This window comes from Mustela putorius, unplaced genomic scaffold, assembly GCF_011764305.1.
Source record: "Mustela putorius furo isolate JIRA1106 unplaced genomic scaffold, ASM1176430v1.1 tig00003898_pilon_pilon_pilon, whole genome shotgun sequence".
Lineage (NCBI taxonomy): Eukaryota > Metazoa > Chordata > Mammalia > Carnivora > Mustelidae > Mustela > Mustela putorius.
Genome location: NW_025422047.1, coordinates 18,224,492 through 18,246,916, shown reverse-complemented (window position 1 = coordinate 18,246,916; position 22,425 = coordinate 18,224,492). Strand labels below are relative to the sequence as shown.

Here is a 22,425-nt window from a genome sequence, read left to right as displayed (position 1 = left end):
CATTCATCATCTGTTGCAGTCTACCAGTTTAACTCTTGGAGGGCAACCTAATTTCCAGGTTTCTGAGAGACACTTCACAGAAAGGACCCTGTATAGTATTGCCGGTAGCTATTCAGATGTCAATTAGAATGAGGATTAAAGTTAAAGTCAACGGATACGGTAATTAAGAAAGTCATGGATGGGGGCGCCTGGGTGGCTCAGTGGGTTAAGCCGCTGCTTTCGGCTCAGGTCGTGATCTCAGGGTCCTGGGATCGAGTCCCGCATCAGGCTCTCTGCTCAGCGGGGAGCCTGCTTCCTTCTCTCTCTCTCTCTGCCTACTTGTGATCTCTCTCTGTCAAATAAATAAATAAATAAAATCTTAAAATAAAAAAAGAAAGAAAGAAAGTCATGGATGAGTTTGGTGCCAGGGGTTTCCATAAAGTTGTGGGAGTGGACTCCCGGGAGTAGACAAATAAATGGAATTTTAATTCCTTCATTAGATATTTATTGAACACCTAGGACATGCTGGGCTCTGGGAGTAAAATATGAGCAACTATGGACGAGGTCCCTGCCCTGATGCGGCTTCTCTGAGCAGGAAAGGTGACATCAATACAGTAATCATAACAATTAATGTCTAATGATACAGTGTGTGTTGCTGGGGAGCTATACAGAGATGTGACCCGACCTCGTGTTAGGAGCTCGGAAAAAAAAAGCCAGAGGCGATGACGCAGAAGGGGGATGTGAACGATGAATATGGTTAAGTTGGCAAAGCGGAGCGGGGAGACTTGTTAAAGGAAGCAGCACAGAGCTCTGGAGCGCCCAAAAGAAAATATGCTTGGCTACAGTGCAGAGAGCGAGTAAGAGAGTCGTAGCGGGCGCGTCCGGAAAAGTAGAAATAACAAAGCTTCTGGAACAGGTCGAAAAGGGTGGGGAGTGGTGGCTCCACTTATAAACTACAATTCCCAGGAAGCATCGGGCCCGACGGATGTAACGTGAGGCGCGAGCCGCGACCTTTGAAGGAAGAGAGGAAGTGCTTCTGTGTCGCAGAGCCGGAGGAGAGGGGTCAGGTAGGTAGGGGCGCGGCGCGGGAGGGGCGGCCGGCCCGCGCTGGCCGCAGTCGCCGGGGGCTGAGCGCGGCGAGGCTCGGTGTCGTCATAAGGCGCCGGCCATTTTCGCGGGCGCTCGGAGAGCGGGGGCGGGCGGGCCTGAGGCGGTGCGGCGGCCGGGCGGCCTCGGCCACCCGGAAATCGCATCTTCTCCCGGCGTCTCGTTGCAGAGGGAGCAGTATGTCCGCGGAAGTCCCTGAGGCAGCCTCCGCGGAGGAGCAGAAGGTGAGTGAGTGTGCACGGGGAGCGGCGCCTGCGGCTCGGGAGGCCCAGAGGCGAGGTTGCCGGGGGCCGGGCCTGCCGGGCGGCCTGCTCTCGCCGCGTGCCGGGGTCGCGTCCGGAGTGGGCTCGGGGCGCCTGGAGCGGAGAGCGGGAGGAGTCAGTGATCCTCGGCCGGCCCGGCCGTGCTCTCTCCCACGTCGGCTGCCGGCGGGAGCTGTGGTGCCTGCACCAGCGTGGTGGGAGTTTGAACACTGGCCACGTCCTCGCTGAAGGCCGGCCTCTCCTAGCGCCTCGGTGTATCGCGGTTTTTCTTAGGCGCGACTACACAGACGAGCAGTTTCTTGGGCGTGGAACCCAAGTTTCTCCGTGAGCTTCACTTTGCGTAGGAAGTTTTATTTGTCCCTGGGAGAACTAACTCTCCCAACTGCTGGTATTGTCCGCATGCTTTTAACTCCTAAGGCGGCGTCTCTTGTTGGGGCGGTGAGGTAGACCCGGGCGGGCGTTTCAGTTCCAGTCTTCGTCGGCCGTGTAACCTTGATCGGTGGCTCAGCTCCTTAGTTTTCAGTCTCCTCATCGGTAAAGTAAGAATAATCGTACTTCCTGTGGTGGTTGTGAGGCTTAAAGGACGTAGGTAACAAAGATTTGGCGCCGGTTCTGCGCAGAAATGTGAGCCACTGGGATCTGCATGTGGCACGGGACTGAAAATCAAAAGCTTGAATTTTAAAAGATTCTTACCAACTGGGTTGGTCTGGGTTTTCGTAGAAATAGGAATGTTTTGTAAGCTCATTGGCAGTATTGAAGGAAAATATGCCACAAATCAGTATAATTCCAATTATCAATATTAAGCCTTTCTCGTTTATCTATGCTAGTTTTTAACCTCTTCCACCATCATTATTTCTGCTGCCCTACCCTCCTAGGTACTTGCAGCTGGCAAGGCCTATGATATCTTGTTTCTTAAATTGTTTATGGAAAGTTACCAGCACTTTTTCTTGAAAAATCAGAGGCGTTATCATAAATAGATTTGGCCTAATGCTTGGACTTTGGAAGGGCTTCTGCTTAGTGTTCTTCTACCCATGATCCTAATCGAAATTTGGAAATTTGATTTAGTGTATTAGTGTTCTAAACCCATGCAGTATGTTCTTAATCATACTAACTTTTCTTCAGTTGGATAGTTTTGTTATATTGTAAGTATTTTTTTAAAACGAAAATAATACCATAAGTAATAGGCCAAGTTATGATGTTGTTCGGGAATATTCCAATGAAAATTATGTTGGAAATTTTTTACACTTAACAAAACATGGCAAAAAAATGTACATATATCTTTCACACACACACACACAAAATATATATATAGAGAGAGAGAGAATTGAAAGATTACAGTCTTAACTGTAAAATGAAGTGTCAGTTATTAACTGAAAAATATTTATTGTGCTGTTCATAATTGGTTGGGATTTCAGAACTCAGAAAAAAAATACAAACTGTGTCTGTGCTATCTTGTTTTAAACACTGAAATCAACCTCAGTTTTGACTTCTCATGTACAGCAGTGTGCGGTGTAATTTTCTTTTACAAGATTTGTTAGTGTGCTGCCAGAGTGTAAAGTGTTGATTTCTACGGTGTAAATGCTTTTACTTGGAACAGCCTAATATTCTGTCCCTGACAGTATTAAACATGTCTTGAATGTTTTCTCTTCATGAATATCTACATTAAAAATTTAATTCAAGTCCTTTGGTTTTAGGGCTGCTGTCATTACCAAAGTGTGTGGGTAATATAATGTCTCTTCTTGAATTAGGGATTGGCTGTAGATGTTAAGTGCCTGTAGCATGGATACCATCCCTAAACACGAGGAGAATGTGCAGAGTCACTTCTGTGTTCATATGGGCCAAATCACCTGTTTCTTCTATTTGGAAGAATAGTTAGATGACCTAAAAAATCGGATTATTCTCTAGGTACCCAGTTGACCTTTCAATTAAAGTCAAAGTATTCAGCTAAAATACTTTTTTAGTTTTATGGTATGTTAGCCTATTGCCTCTGAAAAATTAAGATAAAGAGATGAGCCTTATGGAGTTAAAAGCTAAGTCACTATTTCTCTGAGTGCTCCTTGTTAAGGGAAGAAAACTGTATAGACCACTGTTTTTTTATTGGGATATTAAATAAATATGTACAATCATGAAAATAAGTATAAACATCTCTTTAACATTCCTTTAAAATTAAAGTTGGCACCTGAAAGACTCAGTTGGTGGAGAATGTAGCCTTTGATCTCGGGATCGTGAGTTGGAGCCCCACACTGGACATAGAAATTACTTTAAAAACTTTTTAAAATTAAAACAATTAAATACAGACAAAATTTGTGTAAATTATTAATTCATTGTGGCATTGTATTTTGCTGAAAGGAAACTTCCAATGTATTGAGAATGTGGTAGCAATTCTTAAAGTGCAGGAACTCTTTGAATATGGCAAGTTAATGGTCCCCTGGTCATATGATTACTCAGTTCTCCTTTTTAAAGACTAATCTGTGTGATCATTTAACCCTCAGGTTAGAAAAACATATTTTAAATTCAGCTCTGTTCTTTTCTCATCTTGGACAGAGTACTGCTTAGTCTCCTCATAAATGAAAGCTCAGATGAAACTCATATAGCACTTAGATATGAGATGGCAATTCAGATGTGCTAGTGTATGATTATATATCTTTTCTTCTAGATTATCACTGAAGTGTAAACAAAATATTAAAAAAAATTTAGTGGAGACCTCTTAGATCTGTCACCTGTGAATTCCACTTTGAATAACACTAAGCACAGTCAACTGGTGTGTGCTCTTGTCCTATGGTGAGAAGAGGCATGTGGAGACATAAAACATGTAATTGTGTTTTCATTGTGAGCATAAAGCAGGGACCTTCCTTTATTTTTTTCCCATAGTATCTGTCTTACCTGATTGATTCCATTCATTTCATTTTTCAGAAAATGTTGGTTGAATGAAATTTCTCAGAAATTTTCAGTTGAAACCATTGTCAAAGTACTTTATCAGTACAGATGACAGTGTTTGTACTGCAATTTAAAAAGGGGAGGGATAGACTATAGTCCTATAAAGCCTTTTTAAACCCACTTACGAAATCTGAATGAAAGTAGAGGAGTGTGTGTGTGTGTGTGTGTGTATACATATATATATGTTATATATTATGGTCCTTAAGTTTTTTTTTTTTTTTTTTAAGATTTTATTTATTTATTTATTTGACAGAGAGAAATCACAAGTAGATGGAGAGGCAGACAGAGAGAGACAGAGGGAAGCAGGCTCCCCGCTGAGCAGAGAGCCCGATGCGGGACTCGATCCCAGCACCCTGAGATCACGACCCGAGCCGAAGGCAGCGGCCCAAACCACTGAGCCACCCAGGCGCCCCGGTCCTTAAGTTTTTTATAAAAGATCTCAATAGCAGGTTTTCTAGAGATGTTATTACAAGAGTCATCAAATTAAGTTAGTAAGATGTCTTGGAGGAAGCTAACTCAAGTAGAGCTCTCAATTAAAATAATTTTGTCGGGGCGCCTGGGTGGCTCAGTGGGTTAAGCTGCTGCCTTCGGCTCAGGTCATGATCTCAGGGTCCTGGGATCGAGTCCCACATCGGGCTCTCTGCTCGGCAGGGAGCCTGCTTCCGTCTCTCTCTCTGCCTGCCTCTCCATCTACTTGTGATTTCTCTCTGTCAAATAAATAAATAAAATCTTTAAAAAAATAATAAAAATAAAATAATTTTGTCAGTTTCTATCTTTTTTAAGATTTATTTATTTATTTGACAGCGAGAGAGGGAACACAAGCAGGCCTCCTACTAAGCAAGGAGCCTATGTGGGACTTGATCCCAGGACTATGGGATCATGACCTGAGCATAAGGTAGAAGCTTAACAACTGAGCCACTCAAGCATCCCCTTTTGTTTTGTCAGTTTAAAAGATAATGCTTGGGGCGCCTGGGTGGCTCAGTGGGTTAAGCCGCTGCCTTCAGCTCGGGTCATGATCTCGGAGTCCTGGGATCGAGTCCCGCATCGGGCTCTCTGCTCAGCGGAGAGCCTGCTTCCCTCTCTCTCTCTCTGCCTGCCTCTCCATCTACTTGTGATTTCTCTCTGTCAAATAAATAAATAAAATCTTTAAAAAAAAAAAAATTAAAAAAAAAAAAAGATAATGCTTGGCTGGATACCTGGGTGGCTCAGTCGGTTAAAATAAAATCTTTAAAAAATAAAAAAACAACAACAAAACTCAAGCTAAACTAAAAAACTTTTTCTTTTTTTTTTTTAACAGAGAGAGATCACAAGTAGGCAGTGAGGCAGGCAGAGAGATGGGGGGGAAGCAGGCTCTCTGATTTGGGGCTTGATCCCAGGACCCTGAGATCAAGATCCAAGCTAAAGGCAGAGGCTTTTTTTTTTTTTTTTAAGATTTTATTTATTTATTTGACAGACAAAGATCACAAGTAGGCAGAAAGGCAGGCAAGAGAGAGAGGAGGAAGCAGGCTCCCTGTGGAGCAGAGAGCCTGATGCGGGGGCTCGATCCCAGGACCCTGGGATCATGACCTGTGCCGAAATTTCGCAGAGGCTTTAACCCACTGAGCCACCCAGGTGCCCCCAAAACTCATATTTTTAATTTTAATTTTTAAATTGCAACCTGCTGGTCTGCTTTGTGTGCAACCCTTGATTCTTAGCAATCTAGAGGTAAACCTCAGAAAAGTTTAAAAATATATCTCTTTGCTATCTTAGCAAGTGTACTATACAGCAGTGTTTTAGGCTTGCCTCTGTTACTAGATTTTTAATCCTGAACCTATACTACTATAACATGAAATGTTTCAAAGATAAGCTGATGGTGAAACAAAGTTTCTTAGCTTTATTAAAACAATTGGAGTATACTATGTTCAGAGGTTTTTATTTTATTTTATTTTATTTTATTTTATTTATTCAGAGGTTTTTATTGAACACCTGTTAAATGCCAGACACTGTGCAAGTAGCAAGGACTTAATTGGACCACAATATTTTTCCTTAGAGTTTGATAACAGTACTGATACTTTGTTGGCAATATCCCAAAGGATTTGTTGGCTTGCATTAATCTTTTCTATTTATTCATCAGTCAGTACATCAGTTAACATACTGCTGAGCATATAGAGAATTTGCTTAGAGTGATCAGATTTTTATTGCTGATCTTGCTGTGTAATTTCGCTGCCGAAGGCTATAAAGTGGTATAAATCATTCAGATTTATTAGCAGTCCGTGACAGACTACATAATTCCTAACTCAATGTTCTTTTCTCTGTATGTTTTTATACTTTATGCCCAGCCTACTTACAAAAAGGGTATCTAATGTACTTCAATAGACTAGTTCACAAAAATTCAGGTGCCTAACAATATTAGGCTGTGTGCTAGATATAGCTTATACAGTGAAGATAAATTTATGTACTTATCGAGGATAACCCTCATTTGAAATACTGTTTTTAGGTAATTTTTTGGTACATGATAAGCATCTATCTTTGTTATGATAATCCTGGGTTTTTGGTTTCCTGGTTTGTAGCTAGAGAGTAAATGTTCCAGAAATCTAATGGTCCTTCTGCACTTCTCCCCACTGAAGGTATTATCAACATAGAAACCACTTAGGTGAGTGAATCCACTCACATACTAGCATCTATTCTACAAAGTAGTAAAATTGCTGTATGACATGAAAGTTTCTTGGAGGATAAAATTTTGAAAACATTTGAATTTTTAAAAAAATATATATATTTTTTAAATATTTCTTTTTTTTTTCCCTAAAGATTTTATTTATTTATTTATTTGACAGACAGATCACAAGTAGGCAGAGAGGCAGGCAGAAAGAGAGAGGGGGGGGGGAGGGAAGCAGGCTCCCTGCAGAGCAGAGAGCCCGATGCGGGGCTCCATCCCAGGACCCTGAGATCATGACCCCAGCCGAAGGCAGCGGCTCAACCCACTGAGCCACCCAGGCGCCCCTAAAATATTTCTTGATTAAGCTTATCATTCTCCTCTTTTGTTGATCCTCTCTATTTTATCTCTTTTTTAATCTCATTATTTCTGCTTTTTATTTTCTCCTATTCTGTTTGGGTTCTCTTCTTTGTTTTCTAAAGTTGGATACATAGCTCATTGGATTTTTGTTTTCTTCTTTCAATATAAGCCCTTTAGGGACCTTTGTTGTATCCTCCACAAGTTTGGTTAGTACAGAATTTTGAAAACTGTAGTTTTTCCCTGTAGTTTCTTTAGTTCCCATTAATTTTTTAACCATCAATTATTTCTTTAATGTGCTTTTTAGAGTTTATACACTTTGCAGTTTTAATGAGTTAAGCTATTTTAGTAATGTATGTTTTTTAAGTATTTTATTTATTTATTTACAGAGATCACAAGTAGGCAGAGAGGCAGACAGAGAGGGGGAAGCCTGCTTCCTGCTGAGCTGGGAGCCTGATGTGGGGCTCCATCCCAGGACCCTGGGATCATGACCTGAGCCGAAGGCAGAGGCTTAACCCACTGAGCCACCCAGGTGCCCCTTAGTGATGTATTTTAATTTCCAAATAGTAGGGCTATATAAATTTTTTTATTATTGACTTTTAATTTTATGAACTATAGTCATAGATGGTGATCTGGATGAAAATGGTTTAGACTTTATAGCCTAGTACTTTGTCCGGTTTTCCATTTGTGCTTGAGAAGAATACATATTTCCCAGCTATTGGGTACAGAAATAAAATCTGGTATCTTGACTGCTTTTTCTTTTTCACCTGTCAGTTACTGAGGAAGGTGTGTTAAAATCTCCTCTGCTGATAGACTTTCAGTTGTTACTATAAATTTTGCTTTATATATTTTGAGGCTTTTTAAAAAAGATTTTATTTTTAAGTAATCTCTACACCCATCATGGGGCTTGAACCCAACAACCCTCAGATCAACAGTCACATGCTATAGCAACTGAGGCAGCCAGGCTCCCCTTTTGTTTTGTTTTTAACCTCATATATTAAGACATTTAAATTTGATAAGGTAATGTGTCTATTATATCTCCACAGAGTTGGGAGGAAGTTATTAAAGTGACTTGTCAGTATACATGAATGTACGCCAATTTTTTTGCTATTACTTCCTAAGTCTCTAGCCTTTTTCAAGATTTATTTTCATTCTAGCCAAAATAAGTGTTTAGGGAAGTACTTTGAAGGATGTCCAGAAACAGGGAATCACCAAATTCTATTTGCCCTTTTGCATTTTTTAACATGACCATAGGGATGAATTGCTTATTTTATGTAATACTATCAAAACCACTTTGGGTATTTAAAACAAAGGGATATGATGTAGGGAATTAGGATACAAATTATTAGAGGAAACGTGAAGGAATAAAGAGGGAAGATGATGTTATTCTGGAGGGGAGGAATTGCAGAAAGCTGTTGACTGCACAAGTGAGCACTGTTCTGAGCTCCGCATCCTCTATGTATACTCTCATGTGGCAGCTTCAGTAGCATCTAATTATCAGCTTGATGTCCCTCTACAGGAGCTCCTGGGTTACTGTTCATCTTCACGTTGTTGGTGGCCCATCACCAGGAAGAGTGAATTCTTTCTCCCCTGCCTTTTAATCAGGTGTAGGTGTCATTGGGAGAACCTAATAGGAATTCAGTCTGGGTAATGTAGCTTCTAACTGGTCATTTAAGGGATTGTTTTAAAGAAGGGTAAGTGTGGGGGCACCTGGTTGGCTCACTGGGTTTATCATCTGCCTTCAGCTCAGGTTGTGATCTCAGGGTCCTGGGATCATGCCCTGCATTGGGCTCTGTGCTCAGCAGGGATCCTGCTTCCCTTTCTCTGCTGGCCTCTCTGCCTACTAGTGATCTCTCTCTGTCAAGTAAATAAATAAAATCTTTAAAAAAAAAAAAGGTTAAGTGTGAGCTGAATGCCAATAGACATAGTCTGCTACCTGATGTATTATTTATACTTAATACTACAAGGCCCAAGCATTTCAACTTCCTTATCAGTAAGGTCCCATTACTCTACATTTCCAAAAAGTTAAGAATGTTTCTGTGTGATCCATGAAAAATATCCTAGATGTCTTTGTGGTATGAACTATGTTTTAAAAATGCAGCTTTGGTCGTATTTTTCCCCCTTTTGGTGTTAAATGCAGCTGAAATTCTGAGACACTTGTTCTTGTGCTATGTATTTGGCAAGAAAGTTAAAAAATTGTTTATCTAGGACATACTATAAATCCATTCTAAACCTAAATGGTATTTTTTTCTGTAGATGCTTTTGCCCAAAACATGTTTTATAGTAAACTATTTTGATTTAATTGAACATGCTTAATACTGTATAAATATATACATGAATGTATTCCTTATTTAGAAAATAAGGGAATGCCAGGTACAGTGTTATATTATGTACAACTTTCTTGCCCTCTCCTGTGAGGGAAATCTGCAAAAACACTAGAAATTAGAGAAAGTTGCTACCTCTATACCAGAAACTTTGCGGAATTTCTCTTACAAATAGAGAACTGATAGTTCAACTCAAATGAAGGAAATGGAGAGCCCAAGAAAGCTAGATGGTTTTAGTGGAAATGTAGAGGACTCTGTTAACACCCTTTAATCGGAATGTGTGAGGACTCAAAAGCTATGATCAAGTTATGTCCTTTTCAACTAACATCCATATTTAATGCTAACCAGTTTAAAAAACGACTGTATAGGGGCGCCTGGGTGGCTCAGTGGGTTAAGCCGCTGCCTTCGGCTCAGGTCATGATCTCAGGGTCCTGGGATCGAGTCCCGCATCGGGCTCTCTGCTCAGCAGGGAGCCTGCTTCCCTCTCTCTCTCTCTCTGCCTGCCTCTCCATCTACTTGTGATTTCTCTCTGTCAAATAAATAAATAAAATCTTTAAAAAAAAAAAAAAAAAAACGACTGTATAGGGGAACCCAAGAATAGGTTCTTTCTCCCAGTTCCCCTAAGTAGCACCACTGTCAGTACAGCTGCACCTATAGGAGATGCCTACAGTGATGGCTGAGCCACTGAAGAGAAACTCCAGCCCATATTCCTGCACTAAACTGATAACCTTAAATTTATATTATTTCTTTAGCTTTTGTGATGAATACAGTATAGTCCTACCTTATATAGTGGTTAGATTCTAAAGTTAGTAAGGCAGGAATCACATATAACTAAAATCACCCTTGAAAAACCCCAATGAAGTCATAATCATAGTGGAGACAGTTCCATCAGTTCTCAATAGGATGAGTAGTCACTTTTTTAATCTAGTGGTTGAACAGATGTCTGGGCTGATCCTTCCATTAATTGACAGCTTAGGTGGTAGACTTGTATTGTAGGGGCTGAGTTTTAAAATACTAGAGTGATAAACAAAACATTGATTCTGAAATTCTTAAATTCTGAAAGGAACCCAGGATTGAGATCATCATGGGAATAGGCGGTTTGCATCACACACCTTACACTTGAGCTCTCTCTGGGGCATACTCTTCTTGAATGGAATGACTGGCAGAATAACTGATACTATTTAGAGTCTCTGTCTTTGGCTGAACACACGTAGTTGAATTTTGTGTATATCAAGTGAGTGATGTGACCATTTAAAGAGACTGAAAATTTAAATAGATGCATGAAACTGGCATATAAGGAAGGTAGGATACTTGGAGCCAAAGGGAGCATACATACAAAGGAAGTCCCATAGAAAAAGTATGTTTGACAGTAGCAGCAGCTTTAATCTCAAAATACTGCAAGACTGAAAATGAGAAGATGTACTAACACATGAGGAAGCTAGTCAAGATGAAGGAAATATTGATGACATATAAGCTGAACAGAGCTGATTATAAAGCATGTATGAATATAATTTTAAGGAAAATGCATCCAAAAATCATAAGTCATTTTGGGCATAAATGATTTGCTGGCTTTACAGGAACAGGAGGCTTGGCATTTATGGATAATCATTCATTTTTGACATTCATAAATAACCTGGAAAAATTGAGATATGCGGAGGTACGTGATTTTTGCCTAGCTGGTATGCAGAAACGAGTTCATTAGCTAGAAGGTGCATTTTGTCATTGCCCAGCATTGTCTATCAGGAAAACTTTGTTTTACTTGATTCATTCTTCTTCTGTACTTACCATAAAGTGATAAACACTGTTCCCCTATAAAATACGGCTCTTGGAGAAAGTAGACTGTATCAAAACTGGTGTTAAAAGTCAGTAGGCTTGGGGCACCTGGGTGGCTCAGTGGGTTAAAGCCTCTGCTTTCAGCTCAGGTCATGATCCCAGGGTCCTGGGATCGAGCCCCACATCGGGCTCTCCGCTCCACGGGGAGCCTGCTTCCTCCAATCTCTCTCTATTTGCCTCTCTGCCTACTTGTGGTATCTGTCAAATAAATAAATAAAATCTTGAAGGAAAAAAAAAAAAGTCAGTAGGCTTGAGTGGATTCCTCCTTTCGGTCCTGCTGCCCTAATCTGCAGGCGGGTACCAGATACATTTGGAAGGGGGTATGTAGAGGAGTTGAGAAGAGGAGAAGGAATAAGGGGAAGAGACAGGACCTTTTTCAGCTTGACAAATAGTTTCTTTTGACCATAAAGGGATGGTTAGGACACTGCAGTCACTCCAGAGTCTATAGATGGGATCTTGGGAAAACTGACAAAAGTCAATGCAAGAAAAAAGTCCCTTCTTAAATGCCAGTGGTATGAGCAATCATACTGTATAGAGACCTAATGTAGGAGTTATAACACCATGTCCTGAAATAAGACATGACTTTTGAAAGGACTGACTTATTCCCAGGACTGAGACAGATTCAGTGGGTTATGGGATAATCTACCAACTCAGTTTTTGAACTGTGAAACTTCTTGGGAAAGTTTCAGTTGGAGGAATGACAGGGTTTAGGACATGCTACCCCAAAATATGGCAGCTTATGATTTTGGATATTATAAGCTAAAGGAATTTGAGAAGTGATATGTGCAGGAAGGACTTCTTGACCTTCCCCTGAAGCCGGTCAGAAGATCCTCAAATGAGAGGTGCTTTCCCCTATAATCCGAGATAGTGGGACACTGAAAGGACTAAACAAATAAGCCTTGGTGTATTCTTCCATTTACCACTTTCATCTCATATTCCTTTTTGTCCTGTTGTTGTTGTTGTTTTTCATTTTCTCTCTACTTTTGATTAAACCTAATATAAAAATCAGGTTTAACCATATCTTTGGTCTTCATCCTTATGAAGCCTCTTGTATGGCATAAAATTTGTATTAAGTAAATTTTATGCTTTTCAAAAAAAAAAAGTGATAGGCTTAGAGGCACCTGGCTGGTTCAGTTGGAAGAGCATGCAACTCTTAATCTTGGAGTAAGAGTTTGAGCTTTATGTTGGTTGTAGAGCTTACTTTAAAAAAAAAAAAAAAGTTGGGGCACCTGGGTGGCTTAGTTGGTGGAGCCGCTGCATTCGGCTCAGGTCATGATCCCAGAGTCCCACATTGGGCTCCTTGCTTAGCAGGGAGCCTGCTTCTCCTTCTCCCTCTGCCTGCCACTCTGTCTGCCTGTGCTCACTCTGACAAATAAATAAATAAATAAAATCTTTATTTAAAAAAGCATCTGGGTGGCTCAGTTGGTTAAGTGCCTGACGGTAGCTCAGGTCATAATCTCAGTCCTAGGACTGGCCCTGTGTCAGGCTCTCTGTTAAGTGGGGAGGGAGAGTCTGCTGGTTCCTTTGCCTCTTACCACTCCTCGCTCACTCGCTCTCAAATATATAAGATCTTTTAAAGGAAAAATTGAATAGTCTTAAAATACTGACAGTCATTTGGTCAGAAAGCACATTTTGATACATTAAAGAATGGGACATTTGGCATAAGCAGTATTTGTCATTAAATATGGGGGAAATTTAGGGAATAATATATACTGATATGAAGGTTGGCAAATACTTTTTTTTTTTTTTAAGGATTTTATTTATCTGTCAGAGAGTGAGAAAGTGCACAAGCAGGCAGAGGCAGAGAGAGAAGCAGGCTCCCTGGTGAAAAGGAGCCCAATGTGGGACTTGATCCCAGGATCCTGGGATCATGACCTGAGTCAAGGGCAGCCACCCAATCGACTGGGATCCTGACGAAGATGTTTTTCTTTAAAAATACAAGACTGGGTGCCTGGCTCGGTTGGTGGAGCATGTGACTCTTGATCTCAGGGTTGTGAGCTTGAGCCCCGTGTTAGGTGTAGAGATTACATAAGAGAAGTAAAATCTTTAAAAAAAAAAATAAAAGTACCAAGGTCTTCTATATTGAGTTAGGGAAAATCTGCTGGTAAGTCAGCTGTTGTTAATTCCTGTCAAAGAATCTCAGAGCTTCTGGTCATACATGAACTTGGATTAACAGGAGATCGGCGCTTTTTTTTTTTTTTTTTTTTTTTTAATTTTAACAGTATTAAGATGGTTCTCTAAATATAGGCAAGGAGCTGATGAGTTCCGTGGAAGGTGACTAACTATAAATGTATTATACATGACTGGAAAGTAATGGCAAGCAAGACTTCAGAGCTGAGTTATCTTGATATTTTTATCCAGTGTGTGGGGTGTACACATGCATCACAGCTATAATAGAGCTATCACATGGATCATTTGAAAAACAAGACAGAGATGTTTTAAAAGCTTCTGTGCTTGATTTCTTAGTCAGATGCTGCATTATTTGGCACTCGACAACTAAAGTCAGGATCCAGATATTAAAAGGTGAATTATTTTAAATAAGTGGATTATAATAGACAAGTAATTTATTTTAAATTATTTCAGGAAATGGAAGATAAAGTGACTAGTCCAGAGAAAGCTGAAGAAGCAAAATTAAAAGCAAGGTATCCTCATCTGGGACAAAAGCCTGGAGGTTCAGATTTCTTAAGGAAACGATTACAGAAAGGGGTAAGTTCTCATGTATAATCTTAAAATGCTTAAACCCTATGAACTCAGTGTAATTGCAATTGTGAAATGCGTGTCTGTGTATATATAACTCTGTACCTTACCAGATACAGCTATGTAGAGAGATACATAATTTTTCCAGTATTTTATATTGTTCATTGTATAAATACGTATGATAAGAATGAACAGCTCATCACTTTAAACTGTTCCAAGCATGTAGAAGGTATAGATAATATAGCAGAACCCATGGACCCACCACCTAGATTTAGTATGTTAATGTTTAATGTTAATAGTTTAATCTTTGTAAGAAAGAAAATGTTGTAGATAATGGTTGAAACTTGCCCATTTGTGTGTGTGTGTATATATATATCCTTTCCCCCTTCTTTCCAAAAGCTGGTATAGATCCCCTGCTCATTTTTTTTTAACTTTTACCTGCAGACTGAAAATATTTTTTATTTGGATGAAATGGTAGCTTTTATAAAAGCAGAGCTTATTATTTCCTTTACATAATACATTTTTACAGAGTTACTCTAATTCAGTTTATATATGGTAATTTTAATAGTTCATATTAATGAAAACATTTTTCAAAATCTTACCAATTCTGTGTGTGGTAGAAACCATTATTGCTTAGTAATAAGATCTGAATTGAGATAATGCTACTTGTTCATTCCTTAGGTTTTCTTTTCTAACCATTTCGTAAAAAATTAAAGGACTCATGATTTACCACACAGGGGGACACCCGGGTGCCTCAGACAGTTAAGCGTCTGCCTTAGGGTTAGGTCATGATCTCCGGGTCCTGAGATCGAGCCCCAGTTGGGGTTTCTGGCTAGCTCAGCAGGGAGCCAGCTCCCTCTTCCTTTGCTTGATTTCTTAGTCAGATGCTGCATTCAGATGCAGTCAGATGCACAAGCAGATCTCCGCCTGCTTGTATGCGCTCTCTGTCTCTCTTGCTCTCAAATGAATAAATAAAATCTTTAAAATAAAATAAAATAAATGCTTTACCACACAGAGAAGAGGGAAAGATGAAGGAATTTATAAATTGAATCAGGTGTCAAATCATGTTTTTCCTTTAATAAATACCTTGAACATAACTGGTATCTGCTGTTTGGTTAAAAACACATGTCCATATGTATGTGTATGTTTATTTGTATAGGTATTGGCTGTAGTTATATATGGATTATTTTCTTAAATCAGATTGCAAAAGGATATTTTTTTCCAGCTTTATTGAGATGCTGTTGATATAAAACATTGTGTAAGTTTAAGATGTACACCGTGATGATTCGATACACATACATGTTATGAAATGCTTACCACTAAGGTTAGTTAACACTCCCTTACCTCACATAATTACCATTTTGTTGTTATGGGGGAAACATTAAGCTTTACTCTTCATAGCAATTGTCAAGTATACAATTCAGTATTGTTAACTTACTGTACATTAGATCCCTGGAACTTACTCATCTTATAATTGAAACATTTGTGCCTTCTAACCAGTATCTCCCTATCTCCCCCACCCCTTAGCCCCTGGCAACTACATTCTGCCGTTTCTATGATTTTAATGCTTTCAGATTCCACATTTAAGTGAAGTCATATACTCTCTTTCTTTATACCAAGAGAGTATGGTAGTGTGGCACCTGGCTGGCTCAGTCAGTAGATCATGACTCTTGATCTCCAGGTCTTGAGTTCCAGCCCCATGTTGGGGGTAGAGGTTACCAAATAAATAAATAAATAAACCTCACCTAATAAAAATTCTAACAAAATTAAAAATAAGTAAATAAAAACATATTTTTGAAAGTGCTTAAATACAGAATCTTTTTTGTTTTATATGAAAGAATAAGGTTCACATCTTTGAAATACTAGGGTGGAAGGTAGGAATTAAACCAAATATATAAAGACATAAAACCTCTAAGGGGCACCTGGGTGGTTCAGTCAGTTAAGCAGCTGTCTTCTGACTCAGGTCATAGTCCTGGGGTCCTAGGATTGAGTACCTTGTCAAGCTTCCTGCTCAGTGGGGAGCCTGCTTCTTCCTCTCTTCCCTGCTTATGTTCTCTCTCACTCTCTCTGTTGCTGTCTCTCTCTGTCTCAAATAAATAAAATCTTTTTAAAAAGTAAAAGCATTATTACAAAGATAGTGTAATGTAGGGAATAAATAGAAAAGCAGAATGAGAAACATGTTCATTACGAATATAGCTGCATGGAATGTATTTATATCAGTTCTAATTTTGAAATGGTTGACTGCTGTGGTTTTAGTTATGAAATAAATTATGTAATCATCTCTTAAATTATTAATTAGATTTGATTACTAAGTGTTTAGGAAACTTTTTTCCTTTGCTGATCTCTAGCATAATTTATGCTAACAAGCTTTTTTCTAGCATTTGGGCTGTTGTCTTTGTAATTTTTCTCTAGTTTCAACTATTTATGGCTTTTTAAGAATCTTCAAGTCAAAATTCATAAACATTGTATCTTGTAGTCAATATTATAAATAGTTGGGAAAGAAAATGCTCCTTGAATCAAGAAATAATTATATAGAATTTGAGAAGGGAACTCTTGAATGATTTTGCATTATACCAAATGTCAATGAATAAGCACTTTTATATTAGGAAAATGAAGTCTTTTTTTTTTTTTTTTTTTTTTTTTTTTTAAAGATTTTATTTATTTATTGGACAGACAGAGATCATAAGTAGGCAGAGAGGCAGGTAGAGAGAGAGGAGGAAGCAGGCTCCCCACGGAGCAGAGAGCCCGATGTGGGGCTCGATCCCAGGACCCTGGGATCACGACCCGAGCCGAAGGCAGAGGCTTTAACCCACTGAGCCACCCAGGCGCCCCTTTAAGATTTTATTTATTTATTTGACAGACAGAGATCTCAAGTAGGCAGAGAGGCAGGCAGGAGAGAGGAGGAAGCCGACTCCCCACTGAGCAGAGAGCCTGATCTGTGGGGCTCAATCCCAGGACCCTGGGATCATGATCTGAGCTGAAGGCAGAGGCTTTAACCCACTGAGCCACCCAGGCGCCCCTGGGAAATGAAGTCTTAAATTCAGCTATATCATTTCTCACTTTTTAAAAAGGGTTTTTGTTTGTTTGTTTTAAAGATATCTGGATCACAGATATTGGTTTCCTCTGTTACCCTAGCATTTATTATTTTTTTTTTAAAGATTTTATTTATTTATTTGACAGAGATCACAAGTAGGCAGAGAGAGGAGGAAGCAGGCTCCCTGCTGAGCAGAGAGCCCAACATGGGGCTCCATCCCAGCACTCTGGGATCGTGACCTGAGCTGAAAGCAGAGGCTTTAACCCACCAAGCCACCCAGGTGCCCCCCTAACATTTATATTTTAACCTTACAAAAAATTTTGATTTTAGTGAACTGCTCTAATTCAAATAACTGATTTTAAATCCTTGCAGAAATGTTCATCCTAGATATCAGGAACTCTAATGGTTTTAATAATACCAGGTTAATTGGGGCGCCTGGGTGGCTCAGTGGGTTAAAGCCTCTGCCTTCGGCTCAGGTCACAATCCCAGGATCCTGGGATTGAGCCCCATGTCGGGCTCTCTGCTCTGCAGGGAGCCTGCTTCCTCCCCTATCTCTCTCTGCCTGCCTCTCTGCCTACTTGTGATTTCTCTCTCTCTGTCAAATAAATAAAATCTTTAAAAAATAATAATAATAATAATACAAGGTTAATTGAAAGTGTCGCACGTTCTAAATGCTAGTTGGTGATTAAGTGTTTTTATTTTCAAAATAATTAAAGCATGAATTTCAGTCTGATTTTTCTGCTAGTACAAGAAAGCTTTGCTATTTCATCTATATTAATGTTTAAATTTTTTTAGATTAACTTATTTTATCTACATGTTAAATCAGTGTGATTGCATATGTAAGTTTTAAATCCAGTCTCAATTTTTTTTTTCTTGTAGCAAAAATATTTTGATTCTGGGGATTACAACATGGCTAAAGCAAAAATGAAGAACAAGCAGCTTCCTACTGCAGCTCCGGATAAGACAGAGGTCACTGGTGACCACATTCCCACTCCACAGGACCTTCCTCAACGGAAACCATCCCTTGTTGCTAGCAAGCTGGCTGGCTGATTAAAAGAGCTGAACTGCATGAATCTTCTAATTCCCATTATTTCTCCTTAATATGTTACTTCTCTGCTTTTTATTTCCTTTCATTCACTAAGTCATTTGAGAATGACAGCTTTGCAGGTAGCGGTAGTGTGTGCTGCTATTGTAAGGGAGTATTTGTGTGTAGAGTTTTGATTAGTTTTAACAGTGCACTGATAAAGAGAACATGTTAGAACAACATAAAGTAATCTACTTGAAAATAATTGTATATATTACCTAACTTCTAGTATAGACTGATTCAACAAGTAACAAGCAAGTTTTACAATTGTAATCTTTTGGCTTTAATTCATCTTAATTATAGCTTTGTATGTTACTCTTATTTAATATAACCTTTATTGTATTGATTTCTTCTGTATTTTCCTTTTGGATTTTGTAAAACAGAAGTTTAAGACCACAAGTTGGAAAGAAGGTCACATTCTTCAAACAAATATAGATGGGGTTTTGAAAGATTTGTTTCTCTGTGCTTGAACTTGAATGGCCTTAAACCTGTTTCAGCTTTAACAATAGAATTTTACTTGGGCAATATTTGCCCATTCTGGTGTAACTTCTGTGACTCTAGTGCTTAACAGCTGCTGTTGAAGCTAGTATTCTTACTCAGTTCTGTAGTGTTAGAATATCCTTTGTTGAAGATGTGAATGAAGTGTGCATGTGCATCGACTGTTGAACTCACTTTTGTGCCATTTTTGTAAATACAATAGTTTTGCACAACCTCTCACAAATGTCTGTATTAATTTCACATATTAAAAAGTAGATGATGTGCCAACCAGAAGCACAAGAGTTCCTACACAAAACTCTGTATGTCATTAGAGCTTTTGTACAGTAAGAGTAGTTTACAATCTTGGGCTTATAGAATACCAAACAAATCTTTGCTTAGTCTGTCATAGACTTAAGCTTTTTCATTTGTTATTAATATCCATAACATTCAGTGGCCTTGTGCAGATACGATATGTTGCTTAGGCATATCTTTTGTCCTATGCAGAACATTTCATTTTGACTTTTATGAAAATTGCAATTCATGTAATTTATATAAACTTTTTTAATGTAGAAACTTTTTACTTCCACAGTCAATTTGGGGACAATAGAATAAAAGGCTTCGATACTCTGCCTCCTATGGCCCCTCCCTCCTTTTTTTCCTTGCTTCTTTGACTCAAATCGTGCTCGGCTGTGCTGTTTAGTCTGTTCAGAAGCATAGGTGTATATCCTCACTCTTGAAATTTGCTCTGCTGAATGCTATATTTTATAACAATGATGTTTTTCTTATAATTTCTCAGTTGTTAACCACTCTTAATCCTGTATTATTACTAATATTTGACACTTGTTTAAATAAAAGGAACTTTATTCTGAAACAAATACTTGAGAAGACTGGCCCAGGAACCCGTGTCAGGCTGAGCTGAATTCTGGTAAATAATTTTAAGCAAGCTAAGTGAATTATACTTGTGACGCTTAAAGTCATTTATGTGGTAGGTGGAACATACTCATACTAAATATTTAGATATTTTACTTCTATAGAGTCACTTTAATAATCAATTTAATTTTACTTGTGGTTTATCTAGTTAGTAAGAATCTTAATTAACAGACTTTAGTGGGATACATTTACTGCTCTTTTAAGAGCCCTTCCCATAGGTGATACAATGCTATAGCATGACAGTGAAGATCAGTAACTGGAGATGATAGTATTTTTTTCTTTATCTTTGACTTGCACAGGGCCTCCCCTGTTTGATCCAGGCATCTTTTCTAGATCTTGGCTCCATCTGTATACTTGCTTTCCTGTAACCCCAAATCATTATAAATGGTGCCTTGAACATAGCACCTGCACTTAAAGGCTGCCTAGCGCTCTGAGTAAGGCTTGCTGATTATCTTCCTGTTCATCCACCCCAAAAGGCAGAAAAGCAATGAACTCAATAATGTTTTAGTTTATAATTTTAAGGATCAGTTCTATATAAATATATTTGTGATGGGAGCAAGTAGATGATTCCACAATATATATAATCATTATAGGATCCATTTAAGAATTAGGAAATACCCCAAAGTAGAATTTCTGTAATGTCTAGTCTTTTTTTTGGTGAATATTTGCAAGCTGTCAACATTAAATTTACACATCAAAGACGATTCATCTAAAAGATCACAGAGACCATGTTTTTCTTGACCATGCTAGGACTCCTGCTGTAGTTTACAACAAGTGATATAACCTTTAAGTTTTATTTGTAAAATACAATGCTGATATTTAACCTACCTCAAAACTTGTTGAGGATCTGTGAAATACTGAGTAAGTGCCCAAAATAAAATACTGTTGATTGTCTTTTTATTAAAAGTAAGTTTCCTCATTAAACCAACCTGCCTTCTGTAAAGTCACAGTGCTTAAAATCTCAGGATTTTCCATTAGGGAGAGACCTGTCAGTAAGAATTTTAGGTATAATTGCTTAGCCTCCATTATTGGTGCTTGGGATACAGAGGTTTTTAATTTTTCTATTTTTTGTTCTATGTTTTGTTTTGTTATTTTTGTTCTCAAGTCTCAGTTTATTGAAGACATAATTTTGCACTGTTTCACCATTGCTTGAATGAAGATGTTGACTAGATGAGTTTAATTCTTCGTTTCTCTAATTTGAGAGTTGTGATTTGAAAAATGGCTAATTTTAATTGTCTTATTTATTCTAAATGAATGTCAGAGTGAACTGAAGTTCAGGGTAACAAATATTTCATGAAAATTGGCTAAAGTCTGAAATAAATGACCTGTTTGACGTCCAGTAGCTCCTACATTGGTAGAGCATTTTGAGAAACATTTCATTTTTGAAGGCTACATCTCACTAAAACAATTACAGTTCTTGGCATATTGGGATAATAAGAATTATTGGATTGTTTTGATGAACTGGCAGCAGGATGTTTATAGTCTATTTACAAGTTAATTCAATACTCACGTGCTGCTCACCTAAAAATAAGTCAACTATTCATCAAGGCAGGCCGGGTAAGGCCTTTCTGTTCGTTTTTACTTTAAGAGTTGGAATTAGTTGCTTTTTACTTGATGTAACAAAACCATACCTCTAAATATTTATGGATACTTCTTACTAAATCAGCTGTGTATTCTTTCTCAATCCGAATCAGTGGACGTTTTAGCAAAACTGAAATGTAATCTCTACTTAAATTGTGCTGTAAATTTGGTGTTTGGTGATCCAGGGGCAGGTAGCCTATAGGAAGAGTACACCTGAGTGGCAACAAAAAGTAAGTTTTTCTGGTGGCCTTTTCACACTCCCTAGCATTCAAACACATTTCTTGTACTTTTCATTTTCCTTTTTCACCTCATTGTACTTAACCCACCCCATCCTTGCTTACTTCTTAAGCCTCCAGATGGCATTCATTAAATGATGTTTAGGGCTGATGAATTATCAGCCTTGAATATCCTTCTCAGTATGCCACATTTAGGACACATTTTTAATTTGCTAAAACACTATCCTAGTCTGGATAACTAAATTGAGCCACTGTCCCAACTCTGCAACCCAGCATGCACTGCCATTCCCCCACCCTCACTCACCCACCCATATCCTTTCTTCCCCTGACTCCCCACCACACCTTATAAAATTGGGATAAAAAAAACCTCATTCTGATTGTTAATCTAAGGATTTAAGAACACCAACTTTAATACTGTTTTACTAGTTTTGGCCTTTAAAGTAGGTAGACTTAATGGGTTTTATTTTGCAAATTGCTGGTAGTCATGAAACCATTCATGTATGTTTGTATTATGTTACTATCAACCAAATAACATTTGGAAAAAACACCTAATTTCTTTAATAAGCCCTCAGATCTGTTACTGCATCTCTCATTTGTGATGCAATAGAACACTATGCCTGTATTAAAGGGCCAAGAGTAAATGCTTTTGTTGAACATGTCTATAGAGTTGGCAGTTAATGCTGAAATTTGTCAAATAGCCCTTCCAAAATTATACTTGTGAAATATACAAAAAAATAAATTGATCTACTTAATTTCTATTCACTTAATTTGCAGTTTTTGTCTTATTTAAATTTAACCATTTTCAGAATATTTTCTGAAGTTGATACTGTTAGGTTTCAGTTATTACTATATGCAAAAAGAATTTTCTGTTCAGTCTTTTAACTTCATGTATGCCAATGAGATCCTAGCAATCTTATATTTGTAAAGGCTTTGTGATTAAGGTAACATTAAATG

General features: G+C 38.5%; 1 protein-coding gene across 3 annotated transcripts; it reads left to right on the top strand.

The window, feature by feature from the left end:
- Positions 1–961: 961 nt before the first annotated feature.
- ARPP19 (cAMP regulated phosphoprotein 19) lies at positions 962–22,238 on the top strand. Of its 3 annotated transcripts, XM_045067634.1 has the most exons (4): positions 962–1,046; positions 1,256–1,310; positions 14,016–14,138; positions 18,043–22,238. In XM_045067634.1, the coding sequence occupies exons 2-4, from the start codon at positions 1,266–1,268 to the stop codon at positions 18,211–18,213; spliced, it is 339 nt and encodes a 112-aa protein (XP_044923569.1). In that variant the 5' UTR covers positions 962–1,046; positions 1,256–1,265; the 3' UTR covers positions 18,214–22,238. The 3 variants fall into 3 exon arrangements, with proteins under 3 accessions (XP_044923569.1, XP_044923570.1, XP_004755458.3); XM_045067635.1 differs by lacking the exon at positions 1,256–1,310 and having other exon boundaries at positions 992–1,046; XM_004755401.3 differs by lacking the exon at positions 962–1,046 and having other exon boundaries at positions 1,062–1,310.
- The last annotated feature ends 187 nt before the right edge of the window (positions 22,239–22,425 follow it).

Coding starts and splice junctions, on each gene's coding strand:
- ARPP19 (XM_045067634.1), top strand. CDS start 1,266: ATGTCCGCGGAAGTCCCTGAGGCAGCCTCCGCGGAGGAGCAGAAG. Junction 1,311..14,015: donor CCTCCGCGGAGGAGCAGAAG/GTGAGTGAGTGT, acceptor AAATTATTTCAG/GAAATGGAAGATAAAGTGAC. Junction 14,139..18,042: donor GGAAACGATTACAGAAAGGG/GTAAGTTCTCAT, acceptor TTTTTCTTGTAG/CAAAAATATTTTGATTCTGG.